General features: G+C 53.3%; 4 protein-coding genes across 4 annotated transcripts; 2 read left to right on the forward strand and 2 right to left on the reverse strand.

The window, feature by feature from the left end:
• Window positions 1–1,233: 1,233 nt before the first annotated feature.
• AB675_1505 (uncharacterized protein) lies at window positions 1,234–1,899 on the reverse strand (the record flags this gene model as incomplete). The annotated part of the gene is made up of 1 exon (XM_018141402.1): window positions 1,234–1,899. One exon carries the CDS (start codon window positions 1,897–1,899, stop codon window positions 1,234–1,236), a length of 666 nt encoding a protein of 221 aa, XP_017997202.1.
• A 3,114-nt stretch (window positions 1,900–5,013) lies between these two features.
• On the reverse strand, window positions 5,014–5,448 carry AB675_1506 (uncharacterized protein; the record flags this gene model as incomplete). Its single annotated transcript, XM_018141403.1, has 1 exon — window positions 5,014–5,448. One exon carries the CDS (start codon window positions 5,446–5,448, stop codon window positions 5,014–5,016), a length of 435 nt encoding a protein of 144 aa, XP_017997183.1.
• Window positions 5,449–7,170: 1,722 nt separating this feature from the next.
• On the forward strand, window positions 7,171–11,834 carry AB675_1507 (Guanine nucleotide exchange factor LTE1; the record flags this gene model as incomplete). The annotated part of the gene is made up of 2 exons (XM_018141404.1): window positions 7,171–9,774; window positions 9,861–11,834. The coding sequence occupies 2 exons, from the start codon at window positions 7,171–7,173 to the stop codon at window positions 11,832–11,834; spliced, it is 4,578 nt and encodes a 1,525-aa protein (XP_017997162.1).
• A 748-nt stretch (window positions 11,835–12,582) lies between these two features.
• Window positions 12,583–15,150, forward strand: AB675_1508 (Dilute domain-containing protein C25B8.08; the record flags this gene model as incomplete). The annotated part of the gene is made up of 1 exon (XM_018141405.1): window positions 12,583–15,150. The coding sequence occupies one exon, from the start codon at window positions 12,583–12,585 to the stop codon at window positions 15,148–15,150; it is 2,568 nt and encodes an 855-aa protein (XP_017997163.1).
• Between the last annotated feature and the right edge of the window lie 905 nt (window positions 15,151–16,055).

Genomic DNA, 16,055 nt, shown 5'->3' on the forward strand with positions numbered 1-16,055 from the left:
TGGTTATGCACGGCGATACTGCAGTGGAGAGCAAAGAAAGACAGGAAACGATATCTTTACCTTTTGACAGTGAGCTTGTCCATGTTCGGCGACGCTGACTGGCCGTTGAAAGTCTTATTCGCAGCTGACTTCAAGCTCCGGCCCGCAATGGCATCGATAGTGGCGGCGTCAGGAGATGAAATGCGTGTCCAGTTGGGTGATAGCGCCTGACTAGCGGTGGCTCAATGCTGCAAGTCATCGCTGTGGCATCAGGCCAGATTTTTGGAACGTCAAATTGGCAGACATGGGAAGGGACAGCGTGAGTTGCGTAGGCACACCTGACGAGATGGGATTGCTGGCGAAGACGAAAGTGAAATGCATCTCGCTTGCAGCGAGCCCATGTAGAAGGAGCCAAATAGGACCCTTGCTTCGGATTGTCCTTCGTGCTTGTATGGATGTTGAAACAAATTGGCGAAGAGGTGAGGTCAAATTTCCGAGGAACTCCTTAGCTCAATCTCGGGAAGCGCCAGCTTTCCGGAGCGGCTGAACGTGAGTCCGGGAGGTTGAAAGTCACGGTCGACGGGCAACGACAAAGTTCTCTACATACGTCTCCTTGCGTAGGACACCTTCATTTTGATGATCACTAGAGAGTCTGGAGGAGTTGACATGAAAGCCCGAAATCTTTGTTTGTCCACCGGCGACACAGCAAGCTCCAATCATGCTGTCAGCTACGTCTACTTTGCTACCTGTGATCCCTGAACCCTCATTCATCACCGCGCCTATTCGAGACCATCATCGTCGTGGCTGTGTTCAATGTCATTATCCTTCAAGTCGTTCCCAGTCATTTCCCATCGAACGTCGTCTCCGCATGCCATGGAGGTTTGTGATAGTGTTACAAGCTGTGCGCGCTCATGTCCAGCCGTAGAGGCCGCGCAGCAAACGCCATCTATGTCCTTCTGCTAAATCAATCATTACAGCCACCGAAAAACTTTTGAGATACCGAAAAGCCCGAAAATGATGAAGTCGATGTCTATCTGTGACCGACACCTCTCCAATGGTGCATGTATTGACATAAATTTGCAACCATGCTGTGCTTGCCGTGGAATGTTGCGGCATATGGGATGAATATGTGATTCCTTGTCGTTAATCTTGGGGCTCGCCCACTCAGCCTTCGTTCATGTTGGTACAGGGCGCTCGCGGAGGAGCAGTGTCGTTGGCGACGGAAGGTCGGGTATATTGTACAGGAGTCACAATCTAGTGGCTGAAGCTGGATGACGATGACATGGTCGGCGTCGGTGACGGTGAAAGCCATGCCGTAGTGCATGGCGAAGGTGGCAGTCGCTGTGGTAGCTGGATGGCCCGGCGCTTTGGTGACTCGGCAGACGACTGCTCATCGCCTCGACGCCTCTTGCGGGGACTCGGAGGCGCGCCGCCTGTCAGCTCTGCGAGCCTTGCTTCGGCGCGATAGGCTCGCTCCTCGGCTATTTTCCGTCCTTCATGCTCTGATTGCACGGCAATGCCCAGCAACGACACGGTATAGATGATAGAGCATAGCTGCTCATCTTTACCGGGCTTTTGGCCAGTCGGCTTCTTGCCGTCCTTTGCCTTGCGGCCGCCACCGGACTTGCCGTCGGAGTATGCTGGGTCAGACTCGACAGCTCGGTGAGCCGCTTCCGGTGTCATGGCATGGGCTAGCCACTGCCAAATTCTGTGTCGAATCCTCCGGTTTTTCTCGCACTTCTTGTGCTTGGCTTTGGAGGAGTCTGATTCCAAGATCTCTTGGATCTCTCCCACGTTTTCGACCTCGTAACGAGGTCGGCTCTCATCTACTGCGAAGACCAAGTCGAAGATCTGATCTCTGGTCAAGCCTCGAGTGATTGCCGCAGAACTCTGAATAACCTCCTGGTCGGCGTCGAGCATCCTATAGTGTATGGTGGTGATGGAACATCTGGCCGAGGAGCCTTTACTCCTTGCGAGTGATCCGACGGAGACAACGGTGGCGAGGGTCGCCTGGACTCAGGATGATTTCTATGTGAGTCATGTGAGATACTATCCACGAATTCTTGAAAGGAAGGAAGTGCTTGTTTTGGGAACCACATTGTTGACAATTGACAGAATGCTGTACCACGCCAAAGTTGATGGGGATGGTAGGACAAAGGAAGATGCAAGGCGAACAAGAGACACGATCCATCAAGGAGGGATGATTGATATTTCAGCTGGAACAACCCAGTCCTAGAGACTCCTGTCTGTCTGTCTGCACGACGTCGTGCAGTCCGCCAACCTCGCTCAAGCAGTAGCCAGATCCGCCAGTGTGCAGTATCGCCGCACTGACCTCCATTAGTGCGAACTGGTCGACGGAACGGGTCAAGCCTGCACTCAATTGGAACCTTGCCGGTCGAGAAGCATCTGCTTTGGGTGGTTTATTGTGGGCTGGCGACAGCCGCACAGTCGAGATCGATACTGCCTGGAGCGATCTGAGTGGATCTCCTGCTGTCGACGTTTGAAGCTCGAATAGTTGTGGATCGGATTGCATTAGCTCGAGTGTTACCGCAGAGGGGCTCTACGGCTGTGCCGAAAGTCTACTGGTCAAGCGTTGACCGTTTCTTAGCTCCATTTCCGTATACATGATGGGGTTGGGCTGATAGCCTGTGGAGAGGAGACTGCACAGACCACTGCTTGCGCCATTGGCAGCGATTGACACTCGATTCGCTTGTTGAGAGCGGGGAAGATCAAGTACCGCAAGACATCCGAAGTCCCCATACGAAGGGTGGCGTCAGTATCAGGCTGAGATGCTCCGAAACTGGGACTCGTCTTTCGGTAAGCAGCAGATGCAGTGTCGTGCTGTAGCGGCACCAAAGCGAATGCAAGATAAGCGAGTAAGTTGATTCCCCGACTTCCGCTTACCCTCCGCAACACAGAGAAACGTCGATGGATCGAGGAAAGGGCCGCCAGTGTATGCCATGCATGACATGGTTTACTTTGTTGAGAGCAAGGGTATTACCTTAGGAGCGGTCCGCCGGATAGGAAAAAGCATTTTTCTCGGATGTGATGTTTACTGCAAACGCCTAGTACCTGGAGAGAGTGGGCATGGCGTCGACTATATGAAGCGAGTCAGGCGAATTTGTCCGATATGGCTTCATGCAATCGCACCTTTCACGAGCTGTCAAGTGCAGTACCTGCAGGTATGCTGGGGGCCAGGGTTGTAGTATTTGAGATAATAGAAGACTGGGATTATTGTCGTCGGAATATGACATGATCTCTGAAAGTCGGATGAAATTTAGACTTCGATCTCGCTAATATCTCGCGTAGACTTGCTTGCAGCGCACGAGATGCCAAGTCTGCACATCACGGTCAAGGGTCCCGAGGTCTGCTTCGTGGGTTGAGAGTTCATCCCTTCCTTCCTACGACAAAGAGTATTGTTCCTAAGCTCATAGTTTCTGGCTCCTTGCATGCAAATTGAGACATTGTTCTGACTGCAGTCGTTACAGATCATCCCCAGCACGAGGTATTGGATCTTTGGTCGTAAGCGACAGCAAATGCCGAATGCCCTCCCTGAGTCTTGACATGTGCAGGACCCGCAGATATCCGCTATAGCGCTTCTGACGGTGAGCAGGGACCTGACAGAAGTAGCCAGCATTGGCATTTCTCTCGATCATACATTATGGATATGGAAAACAGCACATCCTCCTCAAGTCTCAAGTTCACAACGTTGGTGGACCAGAAGTTCGCTAAGTAATGCTATGAACTACAGCTCTTGTCATAGCAGGTAGGCCCAACGGCAGCTATATGCTTCATTCGGTTTGTGTCAGCTCCAATGGGCCAAAGGCTCGCTCTTGAGTAAGATCACTACGCCAGACTTCGCTCCACATCTCTCTCAGTTCGTCCGAATCCACTCTTCGTGAAAAGGGATATGCTTCTGGCTTTGAGATGTCAGTATCGGAACATCATCCGCCTTAGATTGCCTCAATGCTTTCCCCGAAGCAGCGTTACAACGCCGTGAGGACCGTCCTCAGGTCTTCTCGCCGCGCCGTGGATGGTGGTCAATGCTGCGCACGGCTGACCTGCACGATTGTGGTGCTAGCGCCGCTACTTCCTCGACCGACTTCTAGCAGAAAGCAGTTTGCGGCGCAGACTCTACGATAGGTTTTCCTGATATTGGGAGAAAGCTGGTTATCGTCGCTGAATGGATCGATGGCCTGGCTGTCTTCAGTCTGAGGGTCGACCTTGCTGGAGTCTTCGACACAACTCGTGCTGGCGTCATCCGACTTTGAGAGATCTCTCGGATTGAGCTTACTGAAGCCGTTGGCATGATTCGTGCTTGCGTCACCCGAGACTCCTGCAACCTTTGCTTCAACTTGACTGAAGTCTGTGAGGAGGCTGGTTGATGTCGGGTCTCATGACATGCTGCGTTCTGGCAGAGTGCGAGGAATTGAGGGATCGGCAGATGTAGAGAGGCATGACAGCGGTGTCGATGACTCCTGATCAGTGCCGCGATTGATCAGACATAGGTGAAACATGATAGTTGTCGATAGCGAGCGATCAAGCAACCTCATCGAAATCTTCGGAGCTCTTCTACGGGGTTTACATTGAGCACCATGCGTCCAGCGTAACTAAGCAGCAGCGTAGCAAGTAAAAGGTGAAGGGAAGAAATTGGCAAAAGATATTCGCAAGACCGGATGACAAGTCCCAATTTGCGATCACCGCAGTGGGCAAAGTATTCGCGGGCGGGAACTAGGCCTTGTGTTGATCGGTCCTGATGTATAATTTCAGCAGCTCAGCTGGTCAGCAACACACGGGCATCGTAGCCTGTCCGCAATCCCAAAACTTGCGGGTACGCCCGCCTTCCACTATCCTCGGAGTTGTGATCATGAAATCAACTTCAAGCGACTCAGTAGCCGTGAAAAGACCCTATAGGGCCGTCATTCGTATGAGTTATCTGGCTCTCTCGTGACTGGATGTTTATATCTGCGCCAAAAGAACGATCGCGATGGCCACGGCTATCTTGTGTCGTCGAAATGAGTGACGCTTCGATTTTCATTCGCATTCCTTGCGACCTGCCTTCCAGCCCTCAATCCTGTCCTCAGCAGCACCTTTCTGGAACCAATCCTTCAGGAGGTCTATCTCTTCGCTGGTGAGCGCTGTTCCGAAGCCTGGCCCTTTAGCTGCATCGCCGCGCCTTTCGACGTCCAGATTGCGAACAATGCAGTATCCGATCAAGGAATTCTTGCCCTGTGCCCTTAACCCGAGTCCGTCTCCATCCTCATCGATCATCCCACGGTCCTTCAACAGTTCCCGGGCATGAGCCAGAGAGGCATCCATAACATAGTCACGAAGAAGCTCCAATTCGGATCCGCCTAGGACTGGGCAGGGGTCCTCGTGCCTGTTGATGATTTCCTGCGCAAGCGTGTGTGTTGCGAGCATATCCTTTGCTGCAGGCCCGGTCCATGGCGCATTGGGGTCTGGAGACATGTTTTTCAAGACGGCAGACAGATCTTCTTGACGCGTGTGTTGTTTGTTTGTGTGGTCCAGGATGAAACCCTGGGTCAGGAAGGAAGTTGAGATAGGAAATGCCGAAATGCATCCTTAACAGCAAACACTCGTATCCAATCAACTCAGTAGCGATGAGCAGGGTTGCTGCGTCAACCACACGGCGCACACCATATCATCATTCTTGCTCGAGATCATGCAAGATGCCACTTTCGTCAACAGACATACAAGAAGCGTTCGAGTAGCGAGGATTTTGCAAGTTCACAATTGCGCATCGTTGGATCCTTACAGTCTGAGGACATGGGCCTGTCGATTGAGGTTTGGCCGGAGTTCGGTTCGCTCTCGAGACCGCTCCATCGCCTAGCAAAGCATCCATACCTACAGGCCTGGACTGAGCTGATGCTCTTGATGCGGCCTTCGTGCGGACGAGATCAGAAACGACCGTAGGGCTGCGTGTACGAGCATTGCTGCTGCTCTTGCTATTCAATATCGCTTGTTGCAAGGGATTTAGCTTGTGGGAGTGGATAGATCTGACTTCGATCAGATTCGGATTTTAGGTGCCGAAACGGCCCCAGGATGACGAAGACGTATCCTGGTCTACACCGTTGAGTTGTGGACGAGCGACACGTCTTCCTTGCTATCATATCTGAGACATGAATACTCAGCCGCAGCGAGAATTGATGTCTTTGCACAGTGATTGATCTTTCGAATTACGATGATTGCACCACAGAGAAACCACTGTCCCTCATCAACCACGGACGCTGGGACTCCACGATTTCGGATACCTACGCGGTACCTAGGGGTATTTTCGTGGTTCGTTGGTTCGAACTTCGGCGCTCAGACCTTTTATCGGCCTTCAACCAGTCACTGGTGGTCACTCATCTGGTGGCGTCTGTCACGAGCTGTCAGCCATGTTGTAAGAGATGGCATTCGCACGGCTTCTGATGATATCATACGGAAATAATTACAACTCACAGTAGACAACCGCAAAAAGGACCTCTGAGTCCGATGCCTCGAAGCCAGGTTGCCAGAGGTCGGAGCATTGGCATTTGAGATAACCCACATTAGCGAGATGAGAGGTTGCAGACCCGGCATTCTGGGCGATTGGAACTTAGGATGCGTGATGCCGTAGCCGTAGCCTGGAAGATGGACACTCTGCGACAACTTCCAGGCTTCTCATTAGCCTAAACCTCCAACGGCTGGCTGGTTCCGCTGAGGACTGGGCTTGCGTGGGTTCCAGCCGGTTTGGCCATCAGTCAGTGGCTTACTACTCGACGAGTCAATGCTAGGTTCTCTTCTTCTTGGGATGCAGTTGTGCGCAACGAATCGCAGCTGCTGCCGTCCACACCTTCCTCAGCTGCAGAACTTACTACTGTGTACAGGAGCAATGCAGTCTGTACCGCGCTTCTGATACAGCAGCTCGACTGCAGCACGTACGATCATTTTGGCATCTCCCCACGAACAGCCCACACCTTCATTAGAAACGCCACGAAACCGCTGTCACTACCTGTCACAATTTTGATTCCGACGACCTGCAGTGCTGTCCCACCTTCCTAGCTGGCACGCGTCGCAAACAATCTCTCTGTTCAAGCGCTGTCGTTGTCCGCATATGCATCGAGCATGCCACTGCGCACGGCCTCGACTTGACGCGCCGACCCGTAGACGCTGCGGCAGTGCTCAGACCTCGTCCATGTGTGGTGAAAAATGATCTCAGATGCAGCGACGAGCAGTCGCGCCTCGATAATATCCCTCGATCCCGCCGTTGCAAGCCAAATCACCGGTACGACCGTCACTGGCGCAACAAGCCATTCGCGGACGGGATCGAGTCCCTACAAACCTGGTTCAGAGCACAATCATGGACATGGCCATGCTAGAAACAAGTCGGCCCCAATCCAAAATGACAAACATCTCCTGCGGCGAGCGAAGAATAGCACCGAGATGCTACGCCAGAGGTCCACCAAGTCTGGAAAGAACCAGAAGTCGGAGCCGCCCGCAGATTCTCGAGGAGGTCGGAATTTCACAGTCGGCAATGTTGGTACCGGCGGCTTGCTATACCTCAAGCCTTCATCGCACCAAGTCCCCGCTCCGACGGCTTCACCACCACCGCTTATGCCCATGACAGCGCCTGCAGATCTTTCGTCATATCCGGATAACACTTCATCGACTCCACGGCCAAAGACAGCGACGCGAAACGGCGTTGTCTCTCCAACCACACGACCCCCACTTCCGGCGAACGTGACCACGCCTTTACCAGCACGCAGACCTACTATTCAGACCATTCGAGCCAAGCATGGCAGATCACAGTCGTTTTCTACAATAGATGAGCATAATACTGTGATGGCTGGGAGATCCGGAGCCTTGAAGATTGTGATCAACCGGCCCGGCACTGCGACTACGAAAGTGTCGGAGGATTCACATCTTCCAGAAAAGCCTTTCTCGCCGACTCTCGAGGTTCCGATACCTCACTACAGGCTCGGACAGCCTCGCTTCAGCACAAATGGAACGCCGGCACTACGTTCGTCGACTTTCACTCGTGATTCTTCGGAATTTAGTGGGACTGGGACCGTAACGCCGCAACAGACGTCAGCTGGTAAACCGCAGAAGGAGACTCGTATTGGTTTAGGACACATCTCGGGACGTCAGATAGGATCGTCGGGGTCAGATTCGACCATCCGCGAGCACATTAGATCTGACATATACGATACTCTGGCAGATGTGTACGACGATCCTGATATCGTGCGGTATTCCCACAATGTTCGCGAAATCACTGCAGCTACGCCGGCAAGACTGATCGCGCAAATATCGTCTGAATCCTTCATGGACTATGAACTGGTTTCTGATTTCTTCCTGACCTTCAGGTCGTATATGACCATCTATCTGGTCATGGACTTGTTGCTTGCTCGCTTGCGGTGGGCCATTAACCGACAAGAAGACGATGGACGCATCATCAGAGTCCGCACGTTTGCTGCTTTGCGACATTGGATTCTCAACTACTTTGCAGACGATTTCATACCTCACCAAAAACTCAGAATTCGCTTCTGTAACGAGATCAATGGTCTGTATCGTGAAGTCGCTGGCAGAAGGAGTACCGGGACTAGTGATCTCAAGGTGCTGCGTGACCTGAAACGATGCTGGAATGGCCGCTGTTCCTTGTTTTGGAACTCCGACGACTTCAACGTCGATGGTGATCAAGACGAGGATCTGCTGCCCGGGCTCGCTGAAGACGTCGAAGGAGAAGCTTCGAGCGCATCAGAAGACGCTCCCCCACCAATGCCACGAAACGTACGCACTGTGTCAAATTCTAGCTGGTTTAATATTCCGCCAACGGTAGCGACCAAAGTCCCACAACACAACCGGCAGGATTCAGGCAAGCAGGAATCTTTGGCTAGTGAACAAAGTCTCCAGGCCAAGTCTTGCAACATACCCACAAAACTTCTCCGTCCAGGGGATGTGCAATCTTCGCAAGGAGGCTCGCATCCTGTGCCGGTGCAGCTCAGACGGCCAAATGCCAACGGCAACCTCGAAGTCAAAGTTGGTCACCTTGGTCACAGGAGAGGCGCGCCGTCCATAGACAGTGACAGAGAACCTACTCCTAGAGCCGAGCCGAGCCAGAAGTTTCCTCTGTTCGATGGCAGCCTTATCCGGGGATCCATTTACGCACCGAGTGCCCCGTTCGTGCAGATAATTTCTTCACCCACAGCAATTTCAATGTACAAGTTCGACACGCCGCAGGAGCAATTGGTCAAGCAGCAACGTCGAGGCTCTCCCCATTCTGCCCAAAGTCCAGGCGTCAAGAACATCTTTGGGTCGTTGCGCAAAGCGCTTGCTGGCAAACATGGGCAGAGTGATATGGCACTGGTGACTGTTTCTGCACCAATGCCCATGTCGGAAGAAAATGCTCCTCCACGAGCACAGCTTCCTCTGAACATGTCTAAATCACACGACGAATTGCGGTCACGAGCAACTGCTCTCCAGCACAAGGGTCAGCTCAGAATCGATCTACTTTGTGCTCAAGTTGCGCAGAACTATGAGCTACTTTTCCCGCACGCAAAGTTTGCTAAGCATACTTCTGCGTTTCCTATACAGGCCATGAGGCCTGCAACGGATCATGGTCCACGAACAGCCAGCGATCCTACCCTTCTAACACCAGACCTGAGGAAAGACAGACTTCCAAGTCACACCACTGCCCATAGCGGCTCGATACTGATCGTCAACGATACTGGAATGGGTGCGCAGGCCATGCCTGGTGGCCTCCCTTCCCAAGCCGAGCTTCGAGCGGCCTATGAAGCGCAAGCGTCACCCAAGAGGGTAAGGTTGCAAGAGCCGAACGTTGGGCTGGGTATAGGGCATCAACGGTCGAGACCAAGTCTTGCGGACGTGTCACCCCAGCGTAGCTCCGACGCACTCGGTCGATGATTGAGGCTCGGCCAGGCAATCAATCGAAGAAGCTGCATTTCAACCGACAGGAGCGTGAGCACCAAGCGGACGAGCCTGCACTGCCCTCTTCTTCACCTCGTCCGCAAGGCAGCTCTCCTGCACGAGGACCTGGCGTCTTATCGCCACAGCACACACCTCGCGCTGAGCCACCTGGGAGTCATAGTCCGCAATCGCAAGAAAACAGCAGCCCGCCTCCACTAAGCCAGCCAAATGGCCTCCGCCGCCGACCTGGAGGTGATTTGCGCAAGGTGGAGAACGTTCAAGACCTGCCACAGCATCAACACCACGAGTCTGTAGACACAGCCACCACCTCTGGATCACCGGTCCACTCCTTCCTGGATCTGGACGAGGTGGAAAAACAGCCCGTAAAGAAGCAAGTGTCGATGATCAATACGCACTCTTCGCAGCATCTACGTCCCAGCTTCGAGAAAGCCGTTGCTGGCTTCTCACATATACCAGACGATGACGACGGCGGACTTGAGGCAACGTTACTGAAGCTTGAAGGGCGGTATGAGAAGGAGTCCCCTCCACTGCCGCAACATCCTTTGGATGCGCTTGAAAGGCGCCGGTCCATGCCGGAGATGAGTACCAGAAACACTTTCGACTCTCTAGAACGGCTTGAAGAGCCACAAAAACGTCCTCCGACAAGAACCGGTGAGCGTCGGTCAAGTCTAGAGGCCTTTGACCTGCGAGACCTCTCGCACACTCGAGACCCGCTTCCACAAAGCGGCAGAGTGTCCGACAATTCGTCAATCTTTGGGATGCCGGTGGGTTCAGACACCGACGCAGTCGAGCGGGATAATTCAATACCGATGCTTCATAGAGATACTGATTCTGCAACAACGCCAGTGTTACCGCCTGCTCCTACCAGAGACGGGAAGAAGCTGATGCCCAGTCCTCTACACCTACAGCAGGGGTTTCAAGAGGGTTCATACAACTACAACGCACTGGACCCAATCCCTCGACCAATGACGGCCGATGAAAGTGCCCAATCGTTCTTGCTTGATGAAGACGAGAATCTGTCTGACCTGTCCTCTGAGATATCTGTGGACGTCATCAACCACGCGCCGAATGCGAGGGACAACTCTCCGATGTTCGCTGCGCCAGGCACTGCGGTGTCTGGATTGGAGATTCCTTCGCATCCACTGACCTATGCATCCGTTGTCAATCTTGCGCCACCCGAGATCTCGCGGGACTCTTCAGCTCCGCGGGCATCTGGCTCAGCTCAACCCTACGTGCATCTGCCATTGCCGAAAACAATGGCAGCCAACAACCATCAGTATGGTAATCGAGTATCGGGCGGACCAGCACATATTCCTTTCATACTTGCTGCTGATTCTCAAACAATCGCGCAGCAAATGACGCTGATCGAAAAGTCTGCTTTGACCGAGATCGAATGGTCTGACCTGGTGAATATGAAATGGGACAATACATCGCCACGTGTGCTTGACTGGGCCGAGTATCTGACCAAAGCTGATATCAACGGTGTGGATCTGGTAATTACGCGATTCAACCTGGTCTCGCGCTGGGTACGGTCCGAGATTGTCATGACGCACGACATCGAGGAGCGTGCACAGGTCATTACAAAGTACATTCATGTGGCCGCTCATGCACGTCGACTGCACAACTATGCAACTATGGTGCAGATAACTATTGGTTTGACCTCGACTGATGCCACGCGTCTGACCAAGACATGGGAGCGAGTTCCGGACCCCGATAAAAGCCTACTTAAGAACATGGAGCGACTGGTGCAGCCTGTGCGAAACTTCCACGAGCTGCGCCTGGAAATCGAGTCTGCGGACTTCAGTGACGGATGCATCCCGTTCATCGGGCTGTACGTCCACGACTTGACGTACAACGCTCAGAAGCCGGCGACAATCCCCCGCAAGCCTAAAGCTGATGGCAGAGCGGTAGTGTTCAGCGAGCATTAATCAATTTCGAACGGTATAGGACGGCCGCGGTGATCGTCAAGGGCCTGTTGCGGCTGATCGATGCCAGCTCACGGTACAGCTTTGAACCAATCAAAGGCCTCGTGGAAAGATGTCTCTGGATGGCCAGCCTGCCAGACGACCAGATATACGCTTTGAGCCGAGCATTGGAGGGCAGCTGATGTAGTAAAGAGGAGGAATGAAGTGGGTAATCATGGTGAGTGCTTTTGTTACTCTGCCTCATGGACAAATGCAGCGGCAGGATTCTCACTCTGTGTTGGGAGCGATTGTTTCAGCGTTTGAGCGATGGCGTTTGTCTCTTCGTTGCACATAATAGGTATACGTACTTCATCTGTAGATGATCGAGCATAATGCATATTCGGGTCAATATGGCCCTTGTCTGGACAATGTCTGCATGGACAGATGTGCCGATCGTGCCCTGCCACCTGCGTGTTGTGACTGGCAATTCTTTGTAGTCACTTGATGGTGTTCCGAAAGTATGCGCAAGCCTGAAGCTGGGAGGGAAGGGAGTCTGCCAAGCTGGGCGGGGCGGGACTTGAGTGCTCGGCAGCGTTGATGTGTGAGTTGGAACCCGCAGCCCTGGGAGAAGCGGGAAGACAACACCTATACGTGTCTCTCCATAAATACATGCTTGGCTCTCTTCACTACACATGACTACATCATGGCTACAAGTAGCTGCTGACTCTCCGCCGTGACATGACTGCTCGTGTGACCCAGATGGTCGTCGATGATGGATCCCGGCGATCCTTATGGAGGCAGCCCCTCCGACAATGACCCCACGAGTCCTACTTCACCCAAACGCGAACTACCGCCCGATCTACCTACGTCCCTCGATGACCGACGCGGATACCAGGACCCCTTCGCTGGGGAGACTGAGTACTATGATGGCTGGCAAGGCTCATCGCAATTCATCGCCGCTCCAACTCCTGCCCGCGCCCTGACCTTCGATCTCAAACTCGATACGCCCGCGTACGATGAGGCCGAGACTTTCGCTCGCATCCAGGATAGCGACTCTCGCCTCATGGAAATGGTCGCCGCTCAACAAAGACAACGGCGTGAAGATGGTGGGACTCCCAATGGCGGCGACGAGGACGCTATCGCCGTTGACGACAGTCTGAGCGACGACGAGAAACGGGAAACATTGCAGAAAGCACTGAACATGGCCGCAAGCAACGGGAACGTGCAGAGAGTAGGCAAGCTCGTCAACGGTCGTGCGAAGAGCTATATCGATGTGAACCTTCCCGATGAGGAGGGCACTGTGCCCTTGATCTACGCCTCCTGCTTCGGGCACGAGGGTGTGGTCAAAGCCCTGCTTGATGCCGGCGCAAACGTCGACAAGCAGGACCGCAATCAGTGGAGTGCTCTAATGTGGGCGATGACAAATCGGCATAAGTCAATCGCGAAGATGCTGCTCGACCACGGCGCGAATGCGGATATCAGGAGCAGTAGTGGCGGGACGGCGTATGACTTTGTGCAGCCGGGGAGTGATCTGAGTCAGTACCTGGCGGAGAACGGCTATCATTTTGGTGGTGTTGGGAGTCTAGGTGGCGGAGAGGGAGGCGACGATTTCTACAAGGGTGGATGGGATCAGGAAAGGCTGGATGAGGAGTATATGGCAGAGTCCGAGATGAAGAGGAGGGCATTGATGCAGGAAAGTGCGGCGAATCTAGAGGTCGATCTGAGTACATTGGGATTCAATGAGAAGCCGGAGTCGCCGACGGTTGAGTCAGACGACGAGGAAGAGTTCATCTGGGAGCGCTGCGTTGGTGACCAAATGTTTGTTTTCCAGACCGACCAGCTGGACAAAATCTTTGATCTGATCATCACCAACATGACACCGCAAAGGTCTCCATCACAAAAGCCGGTTCCGGCTAACCTCATCTTCCTCATGTGCCGCTACGCACACTATCACATGACCCCTGCGCTGCTGCAGGAGGTGCTTACCAAAGCCATGGACAGGATCAACGATGTCATAGAACGACATCAGTGGGACATGACTATGCTCGCGTTCTGGATATCGAACGAGACTTTGCTCTTGCACTACCTGAAGAAGGACAATGGACTCCTACAGGCCACGACCCGGTTCCAAGCAGAGCTTGCCGACCTCGTCAATGAAACCTTCATCCTCATTATACGCGACGCCGAAAGACGAATGAACAAGGTCCTTAATGACGCCATGATCGATCACGAAACTATTCCCGGCCTCGACGACATAGAATTCCAGGGCGAGTGGAAAGTGTTCAAGTCGAAGTCGAAGACCGTGGAAGAGCCACCGGAAAAGAGGTACCGGCCGCCATCGCCTAAGCAAAGGGCAAAGCCCTCGCCACGAAACATAACATCCCTGCTTTCTTCGACATTGTTCGTACTCGACCTCTACGACGTACACTCCGTCATCACAGCACAGATTCTCTCCCAACTAATGTATTGGCTAGGTGCAGAGCTATTCAACCGCATCATTACTCAGCGCCGCTACCAGTCCCGTACGAAAGCTATGCAGATACGCATGAACGTCTCTCAGCTGGAGGACTGGACGCGGTCGAATAATCGGCAGCCAGAGCACTACGAGAATGGCTCGACCATAACTACTGGAGAGGACACAATTGCCGCTGCCCGCAGGCATTTGAGTCCGATCATCCAGCTACTGCAGTGGCTACAATGTTTCACAAGTCTGGGCGAAGACCACGAAAGCCTGATCGGCACATTGGTCCAGCTGCAACGACTTACACCATATCAGCTGCTACACACAGTCAAGAACTACCGTGCCGAAGTCGGCGAGAAGAGTCTACCAAAACCACATGTGAAGTTTCTGAAGCAGCTCGAGAAGGGTCAAGAGACGCTTATACGACGGCCTGTCACACCTATACCCGATAGCGGAACTGCTACGCCAAATCCAGTTGTGCAGCAAGAAAAACAGAAGAACGGCGAGAGTCCTGTCAAAGGCAAGACGTCGAATGCGACAGCAGGCGCGAATCCTACGACGCCCACGAACTCAACACTTCCCGCCGCCACCACAGCTGCTGGCGCGCCCGCACAGACGCCAACATCAAACCCAGCGATCGTCACAACGCAATTGCCCGAGTCGGAGCCAACGGATCTCTCTCCAACAGCAAAGCCAGGTCAGCTGACACTAGATCAGTCTATGATGTTGCCATTCAGTCTGCCCACTAGTACCGACATGCTGATCAGCTATGGCGCCGGTATTGGCGGAAGGGATCGTGAACGAGCGCGAAAGTATGTACCGACAGTGCCTGTTGAGGTGCTTGGTGGACTGGCAGGTAACGGAGCACTAAAGTCATGAGCTGACGAATGACCACGATGCATGTGTGATGAGTAGCAGGTCGTATCGCACGCGCCTGTGTACAACATAAAGTATACGGCAGTTCCTAGGTGTCCTGGCAAAATACATGACAGGCTATGCTTGCCCACACTCTGATCAACGCCAAAGGCTAGGAACCACCACGGAACACGCCGTTCAGCCGGTTAGATGCTCAGAGACGTCAATGGGATGGCCGATCATCGCACCTGCCTCCACTGACGAGATCTAGGTTGCCATCCACCGAGTAGGCAAGTCTTGGCATTTATGGATCACCAAAATCCCGAATCCGCACATGGGCCGCCCCGGCCTTGAATTACATGGGAAAGGACGGGCCCGCGACAGTGAGCATGTCTGCTGCAGGGCGTTGCCGTGTCACGCACACCGCCAGCGTGCCGGCGAAATCCCGGGAATCGCGAAATCGGTTCCCGGGGCGAACAAAATTCGAGTTTACGAATTCGGGGTACGAGGATCCAAAACCTGAGCGAATGTGATACTTGTGGCGAGGATAAGCCTGAAACCTAGGGGCAGCACGAACAGACGCCTGTAGCATGCGTGCTGGCTGGGTGATTCTCATCGAGCGTGTCTTGGCATGGCACGAAAACAAGGCAACAAGAAGGCAACGAGGCTGGAAGAAGCTGGACAGACTGTTGTCGAAGCAGGACGACAGCTAAAAGCAAGGCAAGATTCAGCCCATTGTTCATCTGTCATTGTTCATCTGTTATTGACTCATGCGGGCGATGAGTCGTGGGTTTCCAGCGCATCCAGAGTTGCCTGGAGATGTCTGCTCCATTGCTAACAATAGATGTCTCGCCCTATTCAGCGCGTTTGATGGCTACAGCTCCATTGTTACTAAATAGGCCCAGCTACCGTACAATGGCACCATTCAG

The sequence above is a fragment of the Cyphellophora attinorum genome, assembly GCF_001299255.1.
Source record: "Cyphellophora attinorum strain CBS 131958 chromosome Unknown Contig25, whole genome shotgun sequence".
In the NCBI taxonomy this organism is placed as follows: Eukaryota; Fungi; Ascomycota; class Eurotiomycetes; order Chaetothyriales; family Cyphellophoraceae; genus Cyphellophora; species Cyphellophora attinorum.